Below are 27147 nucleotides of genomic sequence, written 5' to 3'. Positions count from 1 at the left end.
TGTAATCTCCCGAGAGTTCTGACGCACCAAGTAACGCGAGCCGCTTTTTGCTCTTCGCAGAGCGAATGCGGTATCCATCGGGAAAACAACTTTTTTACACCTAGTTGTTCATGCAAGATTATTTGTATTTGGCTCATGCCAATGTCTAAAGTTGCCTGAATTTCGCGGTATATCACATGTCGATCTTCTTCAATCAGCTTACGCACAGCATCAACGTTTTCTTAGGTGACTGCAGTTTTTGGACGACCTTGACGGGGATCATCACTGAGCTTGACACGTCCACGTTGAAATTCAGGAAACCAGCGATAAATTGTGGTTTTGGATGGGGCTTCATTACCAAATGCAGAAATCATCCGGTCAACACACTGTTTTTGTGTTAAACCACTCCGAAAGTCATAATAAATCATCGCTCTTGAATTTTCTCGAGTCAATTCCATTTTCTCAACGACTAAACAAGTTTGACTAGACCTTGTGATACGACCGAGAATCTTTTTTAAAATAAATAAATGGTATACGATTTTTAAAACCCTGGAGTTTGCAATTAAATAGATTTTAATATGACTGGAACAGTGGAAATATTCCATTCCCGATACTTTTAGTGCAGCCCTTGTAAATTCAAAATGACACGACTTAGCATAAACGAACAATGACCCTAACGAACACTTCTAAAAACTATTTCTTTTATTTTATAGGATGAGATCAAGGAAGCAGTGAACAAGGCGTGCGACCGCTTGCCAAAGTCCATCGATGGGGAATGCCGCACCTTCGTCACCAACTACGGACCCGCCGTCATCGCTCTGCTGGTGCAAGAGATTGACCCGGCCAGTGTGAGTGTTACATTTGGTTTACATTTAGTTCCTGCACTATCTAATAAATGCATGACTAGAAGGCCCAAAGTATGACTGAAAGGGATTTCATATGACATCGGATTCGCTTTTTGTACACCGATATTGTGTGCAATAACGTCATAAATAGTTGGGGTTATTGTACCTTAGCCGGCGATCACATTATATCAAAACCAGTTGCTTTCGCAATAAATTACGAATTGTATTAATTACAATAAAATTTGTATTGAACTAGAATACACACTTAACACAATAAATAAAACTAACTACGACTGACAGATTTCAACTGTTACTTTAAACAAGTCTGGCGACTGAGGGGTCCTAATTTTTTTATCAGCTTATACACATTTTAGATTATAGGTATCAAAAAGACGTAATGATTATTTTATTATTTTGCTTTTCTAGCGAAAAAAATGGTCTCCTATTTCCGTGAAAATTGCTGTAATTCTTTGTTATCCTTTTTGTTCTTACAGGTATGCCCAGCGCTGGGCCTGTGCGAACAGACTCAAGAAGTGAGGAAAGTGTCCATCAACTTTGAGAAGTCCAACTGCCCGCTGTGCCTGTTCGCTGTCGAACAACTCGAGACCATGCTGAAGAACAATCGCACTGAGGTTGGTAGAAAACAAAACTCCTCGAAACTAAGTATTTAAAATTGTTTATTTTTGAAGTTCTCGTAGAACCCTAGGGTGATCGCTATAAATTAGCCAATACATGTTATTGGCCAACTTGCCTAAAATAAAAAGAAACAAGCCTAATGGAAGTTATTAAGAGAGGAAAAGAGACAAATATTTTTTCTGAGCAATACGCAGTCCAATGTAGTAAATATTTTTGTCTCTTACTTATTAACAATCCAATGTACCAATAACTATGTATAGGCTAATTACTATAGCAATCACCCTACTTCATTTGCATTTGAGAGATACTGAAAATGACACTTTTTGGTCCTTTAAAGTTAAACAGACAAATGTTTCAAAAGATGCAAAATACATAAGAGGCCCACTGTTCATCTCGATGTGCCATCACATACTGAATCTTCATTATTTATTCTGCAATTGACTATTATTAATAATCTGTATTGACAATTTCACAATTTGTCATGTAATGAATATTATAAATAAATTTCTTATTCTTAGGTCATCTAGATTCCCCTGCAAGAACTCTCTAATTTACCAAAAACAAATAGAATAGATATACCTACACTCCCCACGCTGTCCAGACGGGTTAAGAGGCCTGATGCTCGTATATTCTCCTTTATAGCTAGTTAATCTAATGACCCATGATTTATGTATTTTTCATCAAGCTCTTAAGTTTGATTGCTACTTCCCCTGACACATTGCTGAAACGGAAAACCTGCTTCAACCAATTAGGTAACTGTAATATGGGCAGATGGTTCATTACTAACACACACGCACACTCACTCACATACACCTACATTCTCACTCACATACACTCACACTTACATACACTCACACTCTCATTACACTCACTCTCACATCACTTACGCTTCACCTTATACACACTCTCTTTCAATACTCGTCTAGTTTTTGTCTAGTTTTAAAATAACTTTAATAAATTCTATGTGCTCCGGCCATTATCGAGAGAGGAGAGTACTGGCGCTCTGTAGTACAGGCTTCTCGCCTAGTTCAGACTCCAGTTCTCTCACAATCTTACCCTGTTCAATTAGTACATAGCAATTTGTGTTTCACTGTATTACTGGATTGTGAAAGAAAGAAATAAATGCTTTTTATTATTTATTATTATTATTGTATAAAATTATTATTATTATTCCACAGGAGAACATCCGCCACGCTCTAGACAACCTTTGCGACCACCTGTCGACCAAACTTCAGACTGAGTGCGTGGACTTCGTGGATGCCTACACCAACCAACTGGTGGAAATGCTGGTCGCTAATATGGACGCTCAAGAAGTCTGCGTCTACCTTAAGCTGTGCACGGTAAAAAAAAATACTATTCCCACCTCTCGTTCCCACCACTGCAACTCCTGTGTAGCCAGGATCTACAGCTTGACCGCCACAAAAACCCAACCAATGAAGGTCAAGTTTGTCCCGGGGGAAAGTTAACTGTCATTGAACCCGCAACGAAATTAATCAGAAGAACATAGGAGGAGTCAGGAGTTCGAAATAAGGTTCGACTTCCCTCCATTGTAAAGCGGATGACAGGTGACAAACAAAGGTTTAAAACCTTTAAGAAAAGATTATGCACCACGGACAATAAATTAAATTAAGGGGGCCTATCTTATGAGCAATTATCAACTATTTTTAATTACAAAAATAATATTTATCACAAAATCGCTTAAAAGCACGGAAATTTTTCCTTGTCGCGACAAGATCGGTGTAATAAATTGCGGAAACAGATGTATGTTGTATTGAATTAAGCTGTGCACGGTAAGACTACTCCTACTCCTAGTCACTGTCGTCATCACTTATATCAAGTCGTTTAGGCTCCATTGAAGTAGGACCAGGCCTATTCATCTCCGCGAGTTTACATCGAAAACAAAACACGCACGATGGCCCACCTACAGGATACTATTCGACAAGGCCTCACATACGAGCGAACATTGACTCACGCACGCGTATTCTTGTGTATGATAGAAGAAAATAAAGAAAATGGTGTACTAAATACTGTGCAGTATTTAACTGCCTAAATAATAATAAAAACAGAATGTACTTTTTTTAAGTTGCCTCAAGACACTGAGAGGTAAATAAGTAGTTAATATTATTCATGATAATTCATGCTATATCATGTGTTTCCTGCGCCATTATCCGCAGTTTGGCACCTCACGTCACATCATTTTACCGAAGTCAGTCCTATAGCTTCGGCGCAGTGCCGATCACTGACGTTTGTCAACAAATTGGTGCTTGACTCTTGAGACAGGCTAAATTACACCATATTGTTAATGACATTGAGCATACATTTTTTTAAATACCTTCGCGAAGTAAAACTTCTGTACGTAGTACTTATTATTATTCTGTGGTAGGACGCCCTCCAATTTAGCAGAGGAAAAAGTCAGAATTTAGCCTACACTCCACCCTGGCCAGGCAGACGGGTTGAGGAGGCCTGATTTTGGCATCAGTCGCCTTTAGTTTTATGACATCCACAGCTAATCACTGTACGAGTATATGCAATTTTTTCCCCGAGTATTCTCACCGCAAGAAAACTTCTGAATATCAACTTTTTTTTCGTCATGTTGTCAAGTCAAACGTCAAGCTCCTATAGTTAAAACAAGTTTTAAAACAAGCGATTCGCATCTAGCATGATGGCTAAAAATGGTGGATGGAAAAAATTACACTCCTAAGACCATCACAGAATCTTTGCAATATGTAACATTATCAGAAACCACCGCAGAATTTATTAGTTTACATACTCTCTTTCACTATTTTACTCACGTTTATTTATTTCTTCTGAAGGACACGTCGATTAAAACCGATCCACTAAAGATCACCCACTCGAGCATCGACAAATTCCACGACATTCCGCAACTGAATGCCGACAGGAACAACAGGAAGAAGTCTATGCTACCCGCACACATGCTCGTGAATGGCGATATCGGTAAGTTATTATTTAAAAATTAGCTTTTGCCAAATCTGTTGAGTAGTTTGGCGTGAAAGAGTAATAAATATACATACATTGACAAGTTAAAGTTACTATTTGGCCACCACTTTACCCACTATGACGTTGCTTTTTCTTATTCTAGTGTTTGTAATAATTGAGGTCACCGCAACCATACACAAGTAAAAATAATAATTATGGGGCCAGATTTTTTTCCAAAAAAATGTGTTACTTAAAACCTTAGGTAATGTCCTAACCAAACTGGGAACATGTACACAAAGTAATGGCTACCAGTGGTTATGAAAGCCACTGAATAACCACCAGATTAAACAAACGCCAAGACTTACATCCTTTCAGTGGCTCTCAGAATGGAGTTTTAAAATCCATAAATAGACAATACAATCCATTCTCTCTTATTTTGGTCATAACACTTCTTCGAGTATTTCGTTCGTTCGTTTCAGCCGAAAGACGTCCACTTCGAGTATTTAAATAAATGAATTGAATTAATTCTATTGTAACATTCGAACAGAAACGAACGAAATTCCCGACGACACCGTGAACGGTCGGCCCATCAACAAGGTGTCGCAGAAGACCGTGTGTGTCGTCTGCGAGTTCGTCATGAAGGAAATCGACGAGCAAATCAAGGATAAACACAACGAGGTGAGTTTACAATTTTCAGTGAAACCTACCAAATCTATGTAAGACCACTTATGTAGGGTAAAGCGACAGTCATTGGACGCTGCCAGTCATTGGACAAAACAACCCTTGAATTTTCTTTAAATGAATATTCCTTCAAATACAATGAATATTCCTTAAAAAAACGCCCTTTTATCTCCATCAGTCGGAATCTCTCAGTTATTGAAATAGAAATGCTATTTTTAATTCAGTAAATAACTGTCCAATAACTTTCTTAAGTGTCCAATGACAGGCAGTTTACCCTACCTGGAATTACGCAAATAAAGAAATTTGATTTGATTTGTACTGTATTACCAATTACCAAGGAATAAGGTTGCTTTCCGTCAACGCGAGTATTGAAATAATTCTTCAAGCTATCTAGGTTTATGATGTAGTAAAGTTGATAGCAGACTGCACTGCAGGTTTAATTTGGCTAAAAAAATGTAGCAATTACAACTACATGAGATAAGCTGCCGTCGTCCGTATAGCACCGACAAACGAACACTTCACCACGCATTAAGGCGATTAGTGTCCTCAATCCGCGTGAAATGGTCATTTTGTAAAGCCTACTCCTCTTTTACTGCTGGACAGAAATAGTTGAAAAAAATATATGTTATACAACAGTTCAAGGACTACATTTGACACGTTTGAATTTTTCCTACATTTCTTTGTTGTGGATTAAAAAAATAAATACGGGACATCGATTTTTTACTTCAATTCCCTACTCCTCCCAAACGGCTATGTTAATTTTAAAGATTTTTGCACGAATAGGCTAAGAATTCTTTAATCTTTAAATGACACGTTGCGTTTTTCAATCGAACATTACTTTCATTCATAAATTTTACTTTTAATAAATTCCGAACGTTTTGCTGTTGAGGGGGCCTTCGCGGGGTGCGGGCGGCAGTCGGCCGCTGGCCTTCAGACGGGGAGGTTGTGTTACTCGCTGCAAACTGACATTAGCGATCAAAATGAATTTNTCATGACTATGTCCATCCTGTGGCGCCGGCTTATCCTTGAATTTTGGGACACGTTGTATACGTTTTTTTATTTATTTACTATGTCCCGCTTCTGATTGAAGAATCCCGCTATTTTTAAGCAAAAAGTACCAAAGTCCCGACTTGGCGAAAAAAAAAAACTGGCAACGCTGGTAGTAGTCAACAGTAAGGCTTATAAGCCTTATGTTATAACGTAAAACAAGCCTATAACTATGTCATCTGTATTTAAGCTTTATGTGTTCTAAATAAAACTATCTTCTTCAGGTGAACACCAAGCAAGAGAACGTCCGCATAATGGACACGGANTAATTCTTATGGCCACATTCCAGCTCCATCATCAGACCCTGTTTACATATAGAATTGAAGTAGGTACTCGTGATTTGTAAAGTAGTTTACCGTAACTATGTAAACCCTAATGTAAATAAATAAATACAAATCAAACGAGCCTCAACTCGATGGAGTCGTTTTATTCCGGAGTTCCTATGGGGTCACTGACTTTCCAGCTCTATCATCAGATCAGCTCCATGTCATCATAATATTGCATTGTCATCCGAATTGCATGTGTATCCGAAATTTTAACTCAATCGGTTGTCGTCAGGAAATGGGTCTAACTAATTCAGCTTGCAAAATTCCACCCGAACAAACATAGTTTACACACAACATACATTGTAAGCTAAATAAAATAAAATAAAAAATATTATCCCATACAAAATGTTCATGGATTTGTAATTTTTGTTAAATATAAATACCTTACTATACGGTGCGCTAGTTTAGAACATTTCGGGCGATCACTTGCGCCTGGGTTGAATGACATCGACATCAAGGTTCATCAATTCAAGTTTAAAATAATAGGCAGTAATGTATGAAGAAAGAGCTTCTATTCTGTACCTACCTATGCCCGTGTATTTTTGATCGGCGTCAAATCGGAGTTTTCGTGCGGGGTGCGCGGGTGTTGTGCGAAGCTTGAAGGTCAAACGCTCAAGGTCATTGAGGACTCTAATCGCCTTAACGTAACTTCGATAAAATATACGTCACGACGCCGGCGAATACGTCTTTTCGCATGCATATTTTAGTTGGCCGATAGTTGTGCCCGATTTTAATTTGTATGAAGAATCGGCCAAATCGAATCGGCGTAGTGTGCGCACTCCCATACATGCCCATACTTATCAACTGCCCGACTAAACTATCGGCCGATGAAAAATCAACGGTGTGCGCCTACTCTTATTGATTTCAAAGCTAATTGAAACTAATTAATTCGCTTTCGAGGGCTAAAATTGCTTCAAAAAAGTCGTCTCTTGGAATTGTTGGTTACTATAGTCTGGTCTATGAGCACGTAGAATTTTGTCCAATGACCCCAAGCTACCCATCCTTATCGCTCGCGCGTAATTGTTGCTGTCGCGCTCGCACACTCACTGCGGGCGCCCGTCGCACAGTCGCGATAAGGATGGGTAGCTTGGGGTCATTGGACAAAATTCTACGTGCTCACAGACCGGGTTTTAGTGTCAAATACCCAACTATATCAATGCATTCTGCAACAGGATGAAATCAAGAAGATAGTCCACGGCGTGTGCCGCCACATGCCCAAGTCGGTCCGCGCCGAGTGCGACCAGTTCGTGGAGAAATACGCCGACCTCGTCATCAGCCTGCTGGCCCAGGAGCTCGAACCCGACCAGGTGTGCCAGCAGCTCAAGCTCTGCGACCCGCAGATCATAGCACTGGATGGAATCAGAGGTAAGACTAACAGAATTATTAGAGATGGATAGATTGGTGGTTCTTGCAGAGTAGAACAGGAACTAAGGGTGACAGGAAGAGGTGACTAAAGGAACGCCAAAACTCCTAATCCAGTCAGGCCAAGAGTGTGATTAATATCATGAGCTAATGCTCAAGCTGTGCGACCCGCAGATCATAGCACTGGATGGCATCAGAGGTAAGACCAACTGAAGAATTAGTCCTTATTAAAGAGATAGATTGGTGGTGAACAGGAACGCCCTTCAAGAGGTGACTAAGGGAGAAATATGCGAACGCCAGATCTTCCAGGCCAGATCGTCAGGCCAAGTGTGTCATTAGCTGAAACTGTGTGACCCTCAGATTATAGCACTGGATTTGATTAAAGGTAAGATTAACAGCAAGTGTTTATTATTAAGTAGAAATTATATTTATGAAGTATGGTGGTTCCTGAAGTGTAGAATAGGATTACCCCTACTCTTCGCGTGGATGTCAAAAGAGGCGACTCCCCAACCCGTCGGGCGAGCATGGGAAATGTAGGTAGACCGAATCCTCCATTTGCCTCTCGTAAGTTACAGAGGGTCGTCCAGCAGTGGAGGCTGATGATGATCAAGTAGGAAAACTAAAGCAACCCACACAGCCCATATTCCACGGCATATGCCGCCACTTGCCCAAGTCGGTGCGCGCCGAGTGCGACCAGTTCATGGAGAAATACGCCGACCTCGTCATCAGCCTGCTGGCCCAGGAGCTCGAACCCGACCAGGTGTGCCAGCAGCTCAAGCTCTGCGACCCGCAGATCATAGCGCTCGATGGCATCAGAGGTAAGACCAATTGAAATAACGCTTCAAAATTTGTAGGAAATTGCCTCGAGGCTTGGGTCTTTTATTAGACGAACAAAGGTCTGATCATCACTTTCCATCAGGTGAGATGCAGACCAAGAGCTTCCTCGTTATGGATAAGAAAAAACATCAAAATTGGTTTACAACTCTCGAAGATATCATTCAGTTGTAAAACCAATATTGCGACTGAGGTTTTTATGATTTTAAAAAACTACTCAGCTGATTTATGTAAATTAATAATTATTTTCCAAATTGGTCCAGACGTGTTCGAGTAATAGAATCGAATGAAGTTGTAGTTTTTCTGTCAAAAAGTTCCTATGAGACCTTTCCAGCAAATGGGAAAACGGGATAATCATATACATAATTTATATCAGTGAAATAGTGAGTGTGTAACAATGTAAGAAGTGTAGCAAATTAGATATGATCATAATAAAGGAAGATCCTGCACTGCAGTGGAAATGACCTGATGATGATAAATAATAGACTTTGAAACTAAACAAGCGTCCGTTTCCCAGCAGAAGAGATCCTGGACTGCGCCGTATGCGAGACGGTGGTGTTGGCCGTCAAGAAAGTGCTCAACAACGATAAAGTGGACCGCAACATCGTGCACATCGTCGAGAAGTCCTGCGCCCTGCTGCCCGCCAAGTACTACGACAGGGTAAGTTGAATACTAACTAACAAATTGCTTACAGGTGGCCAAACAATGCCTTTCACTCATACCGGGTGTCCAGCGAAAGTTTTTTGAGAACACATACACAAAACTTTGTTTCTGAGACATGTTTTTTTGCAAGCGTCGTCGATGCCTACTTCTTTTGGCTTTGTAGAGAAACAAACAAAAAATCTTGACGCAAAACAAAACTAATTTCCAGGTATTTAACGAGTTGTCAAAATGACAGATAACGTAACAGTACCCTGCCCCTCGACCCCCGCGGAATTTTGTGTACGTGTTTTCCACCGTGCATAAAAAGCAAAAACATTATTGATGCAAACAAAAATGTGTAAAAGAATAATTTTGTTGATTGTGTAGGGCTAAACACGGGCTGTTAAGTGTGCTGCTTTTATAGGTTATAGACTGTGGACTCAATTAATAGTGTTTCATTCCATCAGTGCCACACCATGATGGAGATATACGGAGACAGCGTGATCCACCTGATTGAAACCATGGGCGTCAAGGGTGTGTGCCAAAAGATCGGGCTCTGCAGCGCTTCGGAGGCCTTCGTCGTCGATATGCATAAGGGCAACCATTGATGGGTAAGTTTGCGTGATGATAATATTCTTAACGCGTCTATGCTGCAATGGGACAGATTCAGTTTGTTTGATATGTCACGTGATTAATCATGTCACAGAGTAGGTAAGGTCCAAGTGACTCCCTACAGTGGCACTTCCTGCATCATAATAAACGAAACTTGGAAAAGTACCCTTTGGAAAAATCATAAGGAGACAACTTCAATTACTAAACAAGGCACATTTATTTGACTCAATTAGATGCAGTGCCCCAGACGACTGTTTAGTCGTCTGAAACTGTTTAGTTTCTAAATGATATTTTCATACAAAATAAAAGTCTAAATATGTCATAAATGGTTCAATTTTGCCTAAGGCTCATAGTATAACCTAGTATATTGATTCATTTCTAGTCACCCTGTATATATCAATATTTTTGACAACCATAAAATGTCTGACAAAATAATGTTGCCAGTCCAATTATGATCAATATTTCAATAGTTTTTACACTCTTTATCTTTTGTTTCAGGATAAGCAGGTCGAACAATCTTCGTAAGATTGTAGCCGCATTAGTAATCTCCATTTTAATATTATTATGTAAGTCATGATTTTTTTACCAAAACCATGTAGAATTAAGTTTGGTTTGTTTCAAGAGAAGTATTGTGACTTTTTCTTTCATGTACTTTCTTTTTCGTATTTTCCTTATTTTACGCTAAGTATTTTTTTATTAATCGTGGATTTATTGGAGACTAAAATTCAATTAGCCCCTATTTTTGTAAAATGTGTGTAAATTTTGTAATCCAAAAGTGTACTTATGTTTTATGCGTACAATAATAGCTTCATCAAGTTAAAATAATATCATCTTAACGTAAAGTTGGCTCATAATACATTATAATGTCATATCGTAATAATGTGAATAACCACAGATTATAGCTAATAATATTTTATTGCAAAATGTAATTAACTCACGCTAGCCTGTGATAAGTCATTTGTAAACTGTTTCTATATAAAAAGTAAAGTTTGGAAAAGTATTATTCGTGTTTCATTTCATACTACTTTTAAGGTACTCTGTGGTCCCCGTTACTCTATGCGAGATATCGATTTCTAAACAAGAAATAAAATCTTTAAATATAACTTGACAAGGTATTTTATTCACAAAAAATATTTTACAATAAAAAAATAACAGACAGTTACTTGAAAAAAAAAAATTTACATGATTACGCATTAGAAAGACAGTGGCATTTTAGTGGAAGCTGGTCATAGTCATTCGTATTTTCGATATTTTTAACCCTTCATTTGGCAAGACACAAATTGTTTGATTTTTTCAATAAAATCTATTTAGACCTAATTGTTACTATCAAATAAAGTTAAGAAAAATAGTAAAAAAAATATTTGGTTGGTATTTTCGAGAAAAACGATTGTTGCTTATTTACCACATTGCCAAATAGGGGTACTTAAATAAAACATTGAGATATATTATAGAATTAAGTTTTTTATATGAAAATCTTAAAAAAAACAATCGTATTTCACATTTTTATGCATTAAAACTTTTTTTTGGCCATTTTCGCAAAGTCGACAATGACCTTTTTCTCCAACATTTGATAGATGACGTATGTCATCATACTTCACGATCAATATGCCGAGCCAAGGTTGGCTTTTTATTTTCTCTTTAGCTTCTGAAACTGGTATGTTACCGTTATCTGCTATAGTTGTTGACTTCAACGCAAGAAAAATGTGTTTATCATTTAAATCAGTTCAGCAGTATAAGTGTGAAGACAAACATCACAGAGACAGACAGCAAATTCTTCCTCTCTCCTAAAATGCTGTGCCCGACAGGGTCCATAATTGCATCAAAAGTAATTACTATACCATCTCTATAACATTATTCATGTAATACATGATTGATTTATTGTGTATTGACACTCTTTTGTATTAACAAAAAGCTAAACCTATTTTGTTAGATGTTTGGCACTGTTGCTTCTAGGCAACATCGAGGTTCGGAAGCATGTATTGTATTAGAAAACACAGTTTCTACGCCAAATATTGCTTTATATGATTAGTTTGATTTATTGTGAATTAAATTTAGACAAAACAAAAACAATTAGAGATGATAAAATAGTACAAAATCAGAAAACTTCCGTCTTTGTTATTCTCATTGCGCGTCATCTTGGCGTCTGACAGAAATATGGATATGAAATCACTCAAAACTCAGTCGACGACCGATTTACTAGTGTTTTGCTGAACTAAACTTTGTAACAAAATCGAATGATTTGCACAAAACTTATTATTTGGTGCTGTAGAAATATTCAAAGTGGCTGTTGCTTAAAAGCATCACTGCCAAATGAAGGGTTAAAAAGATTGCAGCATTTATATACAAATTGCCATAATCTCTTTATTTACCAGCAATCAAAATGGATCGGGAAGTTAATTCCTCTAGGACAGCAGCTCGTGATCACCGATAGTATTCAATTCTCGTGGTTCATGGTGGTTCTCTGCATTAAAAATTACCAAAAAGTATTGGATTCAATAGACATCAAGTGATCAAGCTGCCTGCTGTTATCCGCTTTTGATATTAAGCTACCTTCAGTTGAGGAGCAATTCCTCAGACGGCAGGGGCGTGTGGCACCGCCTCTCCTCCCACCGTCATTGCTGGGTAATAGGGTCCACGTAATGTGCTTCAACTTCACTGAACAGTATTGGATCTAATCTTATACACCACTAAATTTTTATCACCGAAAAATTTTTAACAGGTTATGTAGAAACGTGTGAAAAATTAAAAGCAAAAGAAAAATAAATGTTTTTCATAAAGTTGTTTTTTTTTATTAAATTTTCTTTAGTCCATATTTTACGCGTCACAGCTGGGTCACTCCGCTGCTCGCTAGAGTAGTCGTACGCGCTCGCACGTTGCATCGATCTATCTGTCTCGCTCACGCCTCGATCACGCTTCCAGTGTTATTATTACATACTTAGCTAACTTAGACCCTTTTGGAATTCTAATAAGTGTTACATTATCGTACGTAAATAGTGCTAGCGACGCGTGTGTCAATAAATTACCAATTTTAGGAGGATATTTTAAGTCACTTTATTTTACTCTTTTTTTTGCACAAATGGGATCAATATCAATAACTCATTAACCAGAATTTTTTTTTTTCGGTGATTAAAATTTAGTGGTGTATAGATTTCTGTGGGTGACTCTTGTGGCGGAAAGGGCGTGTGACTAGATGCACATAGCTCTTTATTGACATCAAGCTTTACCAAAGGTTATGGAAGATAGTTGGATCTACTATAGCTCTGTATTGATTTCCAAGCTATCCTTAGTTGAGCAGTCTCAGTCCTCAGTCGCTACTCTTCAGATGGCAACTGAACTTGATATCAAGCTTTACCTAACAATAAGGAACGTGTGACTGGATGCACATAGCTCTCTATATTGACATCAAGCTTTACCAAAGGTTATTGAAGATAGTTGGATCTACTATAGCTCTCTATTGATTTCAAGCTATTCTCAATTGAGCAGTCTCAGTCCTCAGTCGCTACTCTTCAGATGGCAACTGAACTTGATATCAAGCTTTACCTAACAATAAGGAACAGAGTTGGATCTATTTTGAGCTGCTTCCATGCTTTCAAGCTGCCTTCAGTTGAGCTGCGACTCTCTTCTCCCGCTGTCATTGCTGGTAATAGGGGCGACGTAAAGTGCTTCAACTTCACTGAACAGTATTGGATCTAATATCCTTCCATAGATTTCCGTGTGTTACTCTTCAACTCTTCAGGTGGAAAGGGCGTGTGACTGGATGCACATAGCTCTCCATATTGACATCAAGCTTTACCAAAGGTTACTGAAGAGAGTTGGATCTACCGTAGCTTTCTCCGTTGATTTTCAGTAGAGCAATGAGTCTTCAGACTGCGAACGGTTTTCTGGTCAGTAGCGAGTAGTTTAATTAATTACTAAAGGCGAATAATCTACTAAATTACCTGACTATAATGCAAACGAGGCTTTAGAGCTGGTATTAGAGACGGCGTGATGTGCTTCTTCAACTTCACAGAACAGCATTGGATCTAGCTATCGTTCCATAGATTTCTATGACTAAAGGGCGTGCGACTGGATGCACATTCTTCTTTCAATTAATTAAAAAATTAATTAAGTAGCTAAACGTGTCTGAACACCAAAAATGTAGTCGAGTAGGTTACTAAATCGTTTAGTCGAGGCAATCCATTATGTTCTATTTGGACAGACGAGTACACCCCAACCACGCGTCCAGGCTCACTCGTTCGTATTAGATCTAATATCTTTCTTTCTGTAGATTTCTTTATGCGACTCTTATGGCAGAAAGGGCGTGTGATTAAATGCACATCTTTGTCTCTCTTTCTATTGATTTCAAATTATCTTCATTTGAGCAATGACTCCTCGGACGGCAGCGGCGTATGACAGCGCCTCTCCTCGCGCTGACCGGGCGGCTGCGGCGCCAACTCCGGCTCGTTAGGGTTGTGCCGGCGCAGATATTCAGCCAGCCACAGCACCGGCTCAGCCGGCTTCTCATGAGCTAGTGCCGTTAGAGCCGGCAGTAAAGTAGGTGTTATGTGCTTCTGGATGTAGTCGTTTACCTGCCAGTGACGGGTTATTGGGCCCACGATCACTGGAACAAAAAAAAATATTATTTTTTCCACAGCTAAATCTTAACAGTAGGACACGTCATGTGTACGACATGTTAAACATTAACCTGAAAAAAAAAAGAAGAGTATTTTTGAAATGCTTGAAAGTGCGATCCTAATATCACCCAATCAGGAGCTTATGAATAATTGTCAGAGAATCCATCAAGGTACAATTTGTTTTCCATCATTAGGTGTTTGGATCTGGGATCATTACTTACCTGACCATTTCTAGGTAATTTTATAATAAGTTCTAAGAATTCCACGAAAATATATAGGACTCACTGCTAGGAAAGAAGAAGTGTATCTCTCTCAGCGCCTCCGAGTGGTTCTCGCTGCCGTGCACCGCGTTGAAATAGTCGCCGTACTGCGTGCGGCGACCGTAGCACGCGCGTAGGCTGTCTGGCCAATAAGCCTGAGCTTCTGCTACACTGAAAATGAAGATTAAATATTATGTACAGTCGCGGAATGAAAAGGTTCGTCACCTTAGTGTCGGTTTTCGCTTGCACTAGGTACTGTAAGAGTCAAACCTGCCAACATAACAGTGCAAGAAACAGTGCTGCTAACATTTAAATAAATATGACGTTTGCTAACGAATAAGGTTTTGCTTGTTTATTTTTCTATCCCATCAGTGCAATGCAATGATGATATTGACCAGTTGACAATAGTTTTTTTATTTAATAGGAATAATAATGGCAGGTTGAACCAACAAGAAGGTTTTAGTTTATCAATCATAATAATCTTCTTGACAAGATAAATCGTCAAACAACTTTGATCTGAATAGTTTTGAACTTTACTGACGAACAGTTAAAGATTATTTTCTCTAACTCGAGATTATTCTGTAACATAGTTTCAAAAGGTAATATGTGCTCGCGATTCGTTGAAGGAATCAATTTGAAAACTGACGAACCTTTTCATTCCGTGACTGTACACATAACTATGTATAGCTACGACCGATTTCTTTTGGACGACGATTTGTCTTATTTCATCCGGTGTGGGGCTGGCGGCTAATATGTGCTTACGGGTAAGATGTCACGGCACGCATCCTAGCCAGAAGTGTAAGGACTCTACAATGGTAGGAATAAGGATAGTATATATTTTTAACTTTTCCTACTGTGAATGCTATACCTACTTAGCTAGCATAAATAGCATATACAAGCTACTTAAAGTTGCAGCTCGTTTGTTCGTTCGTTTCAGCCAAATGACGTCCACTGCTGGAAAAAGGCCTCCCTCAAGGATTTCCATAACGACCGGTCCTGCGCTGGCCGCATCCAGGCTCTTCCCGCGACCTTCACCAGATCGTCGGCCCACCTAGTGGAGTGCTAAAATCAAGTGGCAGGGGGCGGGGCATAGCTCGTAGAGCAGACGTTGGGGCAGAAAAGTTCTCGAGTGGCGACCGCGGGCCGGAAGACGTAGCGTGGTCAGCTCAGATCATAGAAAGAGAATAGATATGAAGTCGCGCGTAACTACAACGAGAACCAGTGTCCCCACATTTCCCCCACCACAGCTCCCACACACACATTCAACTGTGTAAAAACAAAGCGACTGAGAGTCTACGACAACATGTGCAACCGGCTTAAAAGTGCTGTGATTGGCCAGAAGGCGTGCCTTATGGCCAATCAATGGCCGCGTGACGTGACGCACACTTTGAAAACTAGTGAGAGAACAAAGATAAAATGAAGTCGACAAGATATCGATACTTTAAATCGCTAGGGGCAAGGCTCGAAACTGGTTTCACAAAATGCTTATGTATGAAAACCTTTTTATTATTATACGTTATTATTAACTACTATCACGCATTTACTTTTTAACCGCTTGAGTCCCAGACGGCATTAATTAATGTCATAACAATTGATTATCTATTGTGTCTAGATTCGCGGGCCTTGAAGGATTAATTATGGCGATCTGCGTACCGCATATGTTTATCAAAAATAATGCCTATATTAGGCTTTCAACTAGCTCTTATAGTAATTACATAGTTGACAGTTACTAATTACTTCTACTGTTATTATTTTTTTTGTAAAATCTTATAATCGCAAGTAACACATAATTTTTTTATTTAAAATTACAAAATAGAAAATCATAATTTACTTCTATTTATCGATAATAGGAAACCGCATTAGAACACGAGCACGGCACTATGTTACGACCGGCACATGCGGCCGTACTGTGTATTTTCACACGATAGTGGATATCGGAAGAAATTAAATACATCGCGCAGTAGTTGAGCATGACATAAAGTGGTTGCTAACTAAATCGTCAATGTACAAGTGTGTTAGAATTTTTATCACCACAGATTTCGATATCGCAGTAACTGTTACGGCACTGAATTCGTTCGTAAAAATGTTAAGTTTTTTTTATTTATAACCAAAATACCAATGGATTTGCAATACTTACATGTAGTAAATGACTCCATTGTTCCTGTAGTTCTTCGTTTCACTTGTTTTATTGCACGTTACGACGCATTATCCAAAAAATTCGGAGAACATTTCCTTAGTACGACTGAATCGCGACTAACCAAGCTACGCGGCCGATGTTCGTTTCTGGGCATATCGCGGAGACACGCGCCACGCCCCCGTTTCACATCTATTCCCTTCCATGATCTGAGGTGGTCAGGCATCCCACTAGGTGCAGCTCGTGTTACGACGCACTCGTCAAAAAAGAAGAATACATACCGAGCAGGGCCCATAAGCGTCCGCCACTTCTGTATACAGTTCTTAGCTGCCAGCACGAGAGCAATGATGGGGCCATTGGACATGTGCGCCACGAGGTGTGGGAAGTGGTGGCGTCCGTAATGGCCCTTGTACAACTCCGCCGCTTGCTCGGGAGTAAGGCGGACTATACGCTTCTGGAATAATCATATCTACTGATTAGTTTCAGGACCCATGACAGTATAACCTATTGGGTTTTATGGGCTTGTTTCAAACTGATGCCGTCCAGCGCTAAGCAAAGCCCTTCCCTAGTTCCCCACTGATTTCCATAACCCGTCCTATGATGCCCGCATCCAGGTGCATCCTGCGACTTTCACCAGATCGTTGGTCCAAACTTCAGTTTGTCAATTTTGTGGGCTAAGTAATTTCAGTTAGTTTTACATTCAAAACAGATTACGCCGCGCAGGAGTGAGTGGAGTGCAACGATGAGTTACCTAAGTCCCATAAATGCTCATTTGGAAATTAGTGCCTGGACATAGTTTGAAAGAACATCATGTACCTAGTACGTATCTTGGGTAAGTACATGTTGGTAAATAGGTAAATATATGTAGAAACTACTATTTTCATTATTTATTCTCCGTTACAATGTTGTCTAATGATATTAACTTACACACGTGCCGTTCTTTTTCTATGACTGTCCACACGTGGGTATTGATTTGTTAGACAGATAAAAGTTTTACTACTACGACACATAACCCACGTCGTCACTTTTATTTGTTAGTATCGGCTACCACCAAAGTAAACATGAGTGTAGAAAATTTGATCTAAGTAATAAAATTTTCAGTTACACGTGCGCTCTACGTCAAAATACAGATTCAAATTCTTTCTATATTATTTTGTAAGTAGTCCCTTTGCAGGGCACTTAGTAAGTGAAGCAGAAAATCGAACGCACAGCGTTGAATAGAGCTCTATGATTGGTTCATGTGTCACCCTTTGCGTCCACGCGCACAGTGAGACCTCATAGTAATGTTTGTGAATACGGGCGAAATATAGCTTACCCTACCACGACACCAAGCGTGTGCCTGCTATTTTTACCTATTCACCAAAAATTTGTAGGCAGACCAGCGCAATATTCCCTCCAATAACATAGCGTCGGTGTCCGCGGCAAGCCCCACTGCACACGTCAATGGGAATGCTTAATTAGTTTTTTTATGGTTTCCATAGATAACAGCAGTGACCGTCGAGAGCAGGGGGCCGGCACTTACGGGACGGATCCGATCCGTGAGGGCTGTCACACCGTGAGCAAAAAATTAACTTAAAATTTTACTCGACGTTTCAGCCAAATGACGTCCACTGCTGGACAGAGGCCTCCCCCAAGGTTTTTCACAATGAACGATCCTGCGCTGCCCGCATCCAGGCTCTTCCCGCGACCTTTACCAGATCGTCGGTCCACCTAGTAGGAGGCCTGCCCACGCTACGTCTTAAATTTTACTATGTAATATTATTCGACCAACGCAGACATTTCTAGGTATTACATTTGTTTTAGCATTAGCTAATTAATTAGCTAAGTAGATGTGTGTAAGTATTTACCTAAGTAGGTACCCATACAATTTCCTGAGAATCTTCTTAATGTACATAGAGTTATTTTAGTATAATAAAGTGTAACTATCTTGGTGACAAAGTAGGTAAGAAAGTGTTGTGAAAATTTAAATAATTGAACAAGACTATCCCCATCTTGCATAATCCATTAACAAGGAGTGTTGTTTTCATAATGCTAGTTCATGAAGAACAACATAAATAAATATAAAACAAAATCGAACCTCTTTTTTTACAAAAAAAATATACATTACTTTTTCATGTCGTCGTCAACCCTACACTAACAAGGGTCGCATGTGACGCGGAATATAATGAACGCTCGCCCCGCGGCCCCGGTCGCGTGCTCTCAGATTTGCATGTCGCAACCCTACCCTCTGCCGGAGACGTCGGACAATGCACAACCCTACCCCAAAGCCGAAGATGTGACTGACTCAGTGCTGCGAAGTGTAAATCGCACATTGCTGATTTTGATCCACTGGTGAGATCAATGCGCATTTACAAGCACTCTTGAGAGATATAAATGGGTTTAGGATTAAGACTTACGCCCGTATTCACAAACGATGCTTGCTTAAGTGAAGCAGCTAATCGAACGCACAGTGTTAAATAGAGCTCTGTGATTGGTTCGTGTGTGACCCTGTGCGTCCACGCGCACTGTGAGACCTCATAGTAATGTTTGTGAATACGGGCGTAAAACTTGTTTTCTCTGACTTATTTTCGATACATGTTATTTTGTTTGGCCTAGGCTGTAATAAGTTTATTCATCTCTGACTATTTGCTGATTCTAGAAGTCAGGCGTTGACTGAATAGTTTGTGATGTGCATTATTATTATTATTACCTTGCTTTTAATAAAACTTTAGTAAAGACATACTTATGTTTGATGTTGCAGAACCGCCAACTGACTCGTTATTCTTTATACCTACACATTTGTATTGACCACGCCAATAGAAACTTGCATTTTTTTCTAAATTTAATTAAGGCACAGTGGACGACAACACGACAGAATTTTTTGTTGCTAAAAGTGCACCTGTTCGGTAAACTGCATAGATGCCACAGCAATAAAGTGTTCAGTATTTACCTATTTATCGAATTGAATAAACCTGACTTTAATAATTAAAAAGTGATGTAGGCAACTTTGATCGAATTTCACCAATAAATTTAGTAAGAGCTATGAGTTTTCATTACACTACTACATTCACGAAACTGCCTGTTCCCATAGGCGCGGGCACTCGAGTTCCAATTAGAATTGTAAACGATGTCCACAGCGGCGTCGTCGTAAACAACTGTATTGATCCCCTTTTATTGTTTTACAGGAGACGTCAATTTTACGGGCGCTTTGATGAGGCAATAAGAATGTTTAAGGTTTTACTTTATAGACTTCAAGTCGTTATGGTAACTCTGAACGCAGAACAACTTATCTTACTTAAGAAGTAGAACAACTTATCTTAAAAGTATTTAAGTATGTATATCCGTTGTCTAGTACCCATAGTACAAGCTTTGCTTAGTTTGGGACTAGAAGCGCAGTGTAAAATGTCCAAGGATATTTATTATTATTATTACTATCTCTCTCAGTAAGTATGAAATATTATCACTCTTAAAATAATAATAAAAGTTAGTACTTTACATGACCATTTTATTACACGTTACATTAATATGAGTAAAATAATAAAAAATACTAGATCAAAATGTTAAAAGATTAGACTACGGCGGGCTCAATTTTATTTAATTTGGTCAAATAATATTATTTTTGTCTTTGTCGTGTACGACAAAATTATTACGTTCCTATGAGATTATTGCAATTCGCCATCACTAACGAAGCCATAGACAAAAGCTAGTCTGATTCTACCCTCACGTCACGTTCAATATTCAAAGTTCGTCATTAGAGACGTCAAAAGCATTTTGCATACAGCCCTCCGTCGCCCCGGGACACCGCGCCCCTGCATTCCCTGGACACGGGATGACCCCTTTTAGGTATGTTCGAGATTGATTAAAACTGACTGTGGATTTTATGCATGCAAATGTGCACTTCCGAGATCGATAAGACGGTGACTGTAAGAGCTCTTTCAAATTAGGCGTTTTGAGACGGACGTTTGTCGGCCGTTTGCAGGACCGCACACTGAAAATTGTATTACAACTGCGTTGTAATATAAATGACAATCAATTACGAACAGTACGGCTAGCATGAAAAACTTTCGAGTTCGAATAGTTTGTGTATTCGAATCGCCATCAAAAGATTTAGTACGAAAACTAGTACAACAGCGCCCTTGTGAAAGTGTCGTAAAGTGAACTTAGTACCTATGAGAAACTTTGTTTGAGAATCAAAATTGTCACGTTATCGTTTAATTCGAAGGTTGAGTATCGAATTTTGTCGAATACGCAAACGATTCGAAGACGAAGTTGTTCATGCTAGAGGTACAGAGGGGCAAACGCACGACCGCACGACTAACGTCCGTCTCAAAACGTCTAATTCGAAAGAACCCTAGGTAAAGTNGGTGAAGGAGCGTTGTAGCATCTGTAGCAACTTTCGGTCGTAGCCTACGAGACACAGTCGTAGACGCGTAGCTACGAGCAACTTTTAAGTGTTACTTTTAGGAAGTAAGTAAACCAAACAATGTTATTCCATAATGTAAGAGTCTCATTATTATCGTGATAGTTATTATTAAGGTTAACATTGTCTAGATAAAATTATTACAATATTGCAGTTGGGGCAGAAAAGTTCTCGAGTGGCGACCACGGGCTGGAAGACGTAGCGTGGGCAGGCCTCCTACTAGGTGGACCGACGATCTGGTGAAGGTCGCGGGAAGAGCCTGAATGCGGGCAGCGCAGGACCGTTCATTGTGGAAAACCTTGGAGGAGGCCTTTGTCCAGCAGTGGACGTCATTCGGCTGAAACGAACGATTGCAACATTTATCTACGTCTTAGTTCTCATAATCAATTCCTTGTTATGACAATCGTACGCTAAACTAGGACACACTGGTACCTACTACTATTGCATATGATAAAATGCATATGATAATGAGATGCTACATTATAGCGTGCAAAAACATACTTAAGTGAGCATTTTTCTACCCATAAGACTACTTGCATTGTACCCGCAACTTTAATAAATCATAAGTACTACATATTTAGCTACAGCTAGCTAGCTCTAGAATTAACCAAACTGACATAAATCTAATCTAATCATGCATTATTTATGTCAAAGCCAAATGTTGTTGTGTATTGCGACTAAAATAAGTACATCAAGCATCAAAAGCAACATCCAAAATTCAATCTTACCGCAAGGATAGTGAACCCATTGTTCCTTATATGGTTTTCTATAGCTTCGGCATCCTCATAGGCCTCCGGCTTGATCACGGCCAGCGTCCGTTCAGAGTACGCGTGGTACTCCGCCCCCGAGTCAGACGAAGCCACGGACATCGCTATGTATGCAACCGTATCTAAAACAAACGTTTCGTTGTTAAAATAGGTACCTACATAAAATTAATTCATTTTCAGTTCTTTAAACTACGCCACTCTTGTAGCGGAGTTTTGGGCTGACACTGTGTAGGTTTGTTGTCGACACGAAAAGAAGAACAAGTTCTTTAAACACGTCCAAAATATGGGCCTCATTCACCATCTCCGAGTAAAGTGTCAAGTAGGCTATTCGTTGCCTAAAGACACGAGTAGCAATTCATCGAATTTAACCATCTCTGAATAACGCTGAGATTAGGTACCTACTTCTTATTTTACTTGCTAAGTAATGGTAATCAGGAAGTAACTAATTGGAACTTTACTCGGACTCACTTTGCATTCTGAAAAAAGGCCCTAGTACTGCCCCCCTAGATAAAACGCACTTTTTGATCGAATCGAAAATACTCAATACTCAATAGTTTATTTTGCATAACCACATTAGCATTCACATTTTAGGTCTTACAATTTAGGCAGTTATACAATGTGGACCCAGTTAGGGCACAGCAACTTTAGTTCAAAGTTCGTCATTAGAGACGTCAAAAGCATTTTGCATACAGCCCTCCGTCGCCCCAGGACACCGCGCCCCTGCATTCCCTGGACACGGGATGACCCCTTTTAGGTATGTTCGAGATTGATTAAAACTGACTGTGTATTTTATGCATGCAAATGTGCACTTCCGAGATCGATAAGACGGTGACTGTAAGAGCTCTTTCAAATTAGGCGTTTTGAGACGGACGTTTGTCGGCCGTTTGCAGGACCGCACACTGAAAATTGTATTACAACTGCGTTGTAATATAAATGACAATCAATTACGAACAGTACGGCTAGCATGAACAACTTTCGAGTTCGAATAGTTTGTGTATTCGAATCGCCATCAAAAGATTTAGTACGAAAACTAGTACAACAGCGCCCTTGTGAACGTGTCGTAAAGTGAACTTAGTACCTATGAGAAACTTTGTTTGAGAATCAAAATTGTCACGTTATCGTTTAATTCGAAGGTTGAGTAGGTATCGAATTTTGTCGAATACGCAAACGATTCGAAGACGAAAGTTGTTCATGCAAAGGTACAGAGGGGCAAACGCACGACTAACGTCCGTCTCAAAACGTCTAATTCGAAAGAACCCTAGGTGAAGGAGCGTTGTAGCATCTGTAGCAACTTTCGGTCGTAGCCTACGAGATACAGTCGTAGACGCGTAGCTACGAGCAACTTTTAAGTGTTACTTTTAGGAAGTAAGTAATATACCAAATAATGTTATTCCATAATGTAAGAGTCTCATTATTATCGTGATAGTTATTATATTAAGGTTAACATTGTCTAGATAAAATTATTACAATATTGCAGTTGGGGCAGAAAAGTTCTCGAGTGGCGACCACGGGCTGGAAGACGTAGCGTGGGCAGGCCTCCTACTAGGTGGACCGACGATCTGGTGAAGGTCGCGGGAAGAGCCTGGATGCGGGCAGCGCAGGACCGTTCATTGTGGAAAACCTTGGAGGAGGCCTTTGTCCAGCAGTGGACGTCATTCGGCTGTAACGAACGATTGCAACATTTATCTACGTCTTAGTTCTCATAATCAATTCCTTGTTATGACAATCGTACGCTAAACTAGGACACACTGGTACTACTATTGCATATGATAAAATGCATATGATAAGGAGATGCTACATTATAGCGTGCAAAAACATACTTAAGTGAGCATTTTTCTACCCATAAGACTACTTGCATTGTACCCGCAACTTTAATAAATCATAAGTACTACATATTTAGCTACAGTCTAGCTCTAGAATTAACCAAACTGACATAAATCTAATCTAATCATGCATTATTTATGTCAAAGCTAAATGTTGTTGTGTATTGCGACTAAAATACATCAAGCATTAAAAGCAACATCCAAAATGCAATCTTACCGCAAGGATAGTGAACCCATTGTTCCTTATATGGTTTTCTATAGCTTCGGCATCCTCATAGGCCTCCGGCTTGATCACGGCCAGCGTCCGCTCAGAATACGCGTGGTACTCCGCCCCTGAGTCGGACGAAGCCACGGACATCGCTATGTATGCAACTGTATCTAAAACAAACGTTTCGGTGTAAAAATAGGTACATAAAATTAATTCATTCCCAGTTCTTTAAACGTCCTAAATACAGGGTGGCCCAGAAGAAAATTCACCTTTGGAAAATTCAAGGAAACGAAAACTGTTATTTTTTTTAGAACTTTAACTATTGCAATTTAAAGGAAATTTATTGCAATTTATTTTAAAATTTACTTTCTTTCATAAATTTGATCGTAAATGTGATTCCCTTGACGTTTATAACATTCGGTCAACATACATCAAAATTTTGGAAAACTTTCGTTAGAGTTATCTCGTACAGTTTTTGATTCCTTGAATTTTCAAAAGTGAATTTTCTTCTAGGCCAACCTGTATTATAATTTACATCAAGGGCCCCGTTCACCATCTCGTAGTGTCAAGTGTCACGAATAGCAATTATCGAATTTAACCATCTTTGAATAACGCTGAGATTACTTCTTATTTTACTTGCTAAGTACCTAATGGTAATCAGGAAGTAACTAATTGGAACTTTACTCGGACTCTCTTTACATGGTGAAGGCCTTAAGTACTGTATTTACTATTGACATTCAATGTAAATTAAAATTCAGTAGTACTTAAAAAGTAAATAAACGCATAATCTACACTGTAAAACTTTAATCATTACGTAAATAGCTATAAAAATGCTGCATTTTTTAAGTTTTATGATTAAGTTATTCCTCATTTCCTCAAGTCTACCAAGTAGCCTAATTAGTGTGAAATCATTTTAAGTTCTTACCAAACCGTTCCTTATACAATATCCTAGAAATAGAATTCCAGATATTTCAGGCAGATCTGTTTTTAATTTATTTTAATTATTTCCATGAAATACACAAACAACATGCAATTATGACAAAAAGGATAACACATTTGACGTATGTAGGCCGCAGTAATGAGGTTAATTGTGTTCCAAATGAAGGTTGTATGTTTGGTTGTATCTCGCTATGTATGTCTGCCAGCTTTGCCCTTTGCCCTCGAAATCTATTTAGGAAATAGGCCAAAATATTGAAAGACGACGCGAGTTTTATTTGCTTGGTACGCTAATGCGTATACATGTAAAATGGGCGTTTTAACAGCTGTTCCCTGTAATAAATAAACTAATTTTTTTCAGCGGTGAAGTGGATTGAAGTAGCTTAGACCAACGATAATATCTTTAATCTGGCTAAGAAGCTGTTAACAGTAATGTGATAAGTATACCCTTTTTGTGCAAACCATCTTACTAAACATTATCCATATACTCGTAATTCTTACTGAAATAAGTATGCACCTAAATGATTTGAAATACCTATGCAAGGGAATGCTTAAAATGTAAATAATGATGCAGTAGATATACAAACGTAGGGTCTTCTACGCATAAGATACACGTAAGATTGTACGATATTCATTTTACAGGCGCAGTCCTAAAAAAAAACAAGTCATTAATCCACGTCCGTATCTGAATAATCGGCATCACTCCAATCAGCGATGGCAGACGTCTAAATAGGAAAACTGTTGTTTTTAAGAAGTCATTAACAGTAATGTGTTAAGTAGGTACTTTTTGTGCAAATAAATAAATAAATAAATAAATCTTTGGACAATTTCACACAGCGCCAGCTAGCCCCAAAGTAAGCAACTCAATGCTTGTGTTATGGGTGCTAGCTTAACGGATATACTACTTATATACTTTTTTTTTATTAAATACATACATATTATACATATTTACACCCAGACCCGTCACATAAATTAAAATTCATCATTTCAATTTCTGCCCGGCCGGGATTCGAACCCGGGACCTCTCGGCATAGTAGTCCGTTCTGAACCACTACACCAAACGGTCGACTAAATATCTTACTAATCAAAGAGTTATCCATATACTCGTAATTCTTACTGAAATAAGTAATTAAGTAGGTATGCACCTGGGAATGCTTAAAATGTAAATAATGATGCAATAACTAAAAAAAAANCACTGGTACCTACTACTATTGCATATGATAAAATGCATATGATAATGAGATGCTACATTATAGCGTGCAAAAACATACTTAAGTGAGCATTTTTCTACCCATAAGACTACTTGCATTGTACCCGCAACTTTAATAAATCATAAGTACTACATATTTAGCTACAGCTAGCTAGCTCTAGAATTAACCAAACTGACATAAATCTAATCTAATCATGCATTATTTATGTCAAAGCCAAATGTTGTTGTGTATTGCGACTAAAATAAGTACATCAAGCATCAAAAGCAACATCCAAAATTCAATCTTACCGCAAGGATAGTGAACCCATTGTTCCTTATATGGTTTTCTATAGCTTCGGCATCCTCATAGGCCTCCGGCTTGATCACGGCCAGCGTCCGTTCAGAGTACGCGTGGTACTCCGCCCCCGAGTCAGACGAAGCCACGGACATCGCTATGTATGCAACCGTATCTAAAACAAACGTTTCGTTGTTAAAATAGGTACCTACATAAAATTAATTCATTTTCAGTTCTTTAAACTACGCCACTCTTGTAGCGGAGTTTTGGGCTGACACTGTGTAGGTTTGTTGTCGACACGAAAAGAAGAACAAGTTCTTTAAACACGTCCAAAATATGGGCCTCATTCACCATCTCCGAGTAAAGTGTCAAGTAGGCTATTCGTTGCCTAAAGACACGAGTAGCAATTCATCGAATTTAACCATCTCTGAATAACGCTGAGATTAGGTACCTACTTCTTATTTTACTTGCTAAGTAATGGTAATCAGGAAGTAACTAATTGGAACTTTACTCGGACTCACTTTGCATTCTGAAAAAAGGCCCTAGTACTGCCCCCCTAGATAAAACGCACTTTTTGATCGAATCGAAAATACTCAATACTCAATAGTTTATTTTGCATAAC

General features: G+C 39.0%; 2 protein-coding genes across 4 annotated transcripts in view; one reads left to right on the top strand and one right to left on the bottom strand.

Moving 5' to 3' along the window:
* Positions 1–10814, top strand: part of Sap-r (prosaposin) — a 37857-nt gene extending 27043 nt beyond the window's left edge. For 2 of the 3 annotated variants that reach the window (XM_028313266.1, XM_028313265.1), the window contains exons 17-25: positions 693–827; positions 1319–1456; positions 2639–2800; positions 4274–4415; positions 4945–5075; positions 7624–7816; positions 9165–9307; positions 9757–9900; positions 10400–10814. In XM_028313266.1, coding sequence (XP_028169067.1) covers positions 693–827; positions 1319–1456; positions 2639–2800; positions 4274–4415; positions 4945–5075; positions 7624–7816; positions 9165–9307; positions 9757–9897 — 1185 coding nt within the window. In that variant the 3' untranslated portion in view covers positions 9898–9900; positions 10400–10814. The remainder of the gene's footprint in view (positions 1–692; positions 828–1318; positions 1457–2638; positions 2801–4273; positions 4416–4944; positions 5076–7623; positions 7817–9164; positions 9308–9756; positions 9901–10399) is intronic. The other variant, XM_028313267.1, reaches the window with a different exon arrangement.
* A 3439-nt stretch (positions 10815–14253) lies between these two features.
* LOC114359065 (nucleoside diphosphate kinase homolog 5) lies at positions 14254–22176 on the bottom strand. Its single transcript, XM_028313315.1, has 4 exons — positions 22036–22176; positions 17190–17362; positions 14800–14945; positions 14254–14501 (listed from the first exon to the last, which is right to left on the bottom strand). Exons 1-4 carry the CDS (start codon positions 22174–22176, stop codon positions 14254–14256), a joined length of 708 nt encoding a protein of 235 aa, XP_028169116.1.
* Positions 22177–27147: the final 4971 nt, after the last annotated feature.

The sequence above is a fragment of the Ostrinia furnacalis genome, unplaced genomic scaffold (assembly GCF_004193835.3).
Source record: "Ostrinia furnacalis isolate ACB-3 unplaced genomic scaffold, ASM419383v2 OfSCF4221, whole genome shotgun sequence".
NCBI lineage: Eukaryota > Metazoa > Arthropoda > Insecta > Lepidoptera > Crambidae > Ostrinia > Ostrinia furnacalis.
The sequence above is the reverse complement of the archived record's forward strand: the minus strand, read 5'-3'. Positions and strand labels throughout refer to the sequence as shown.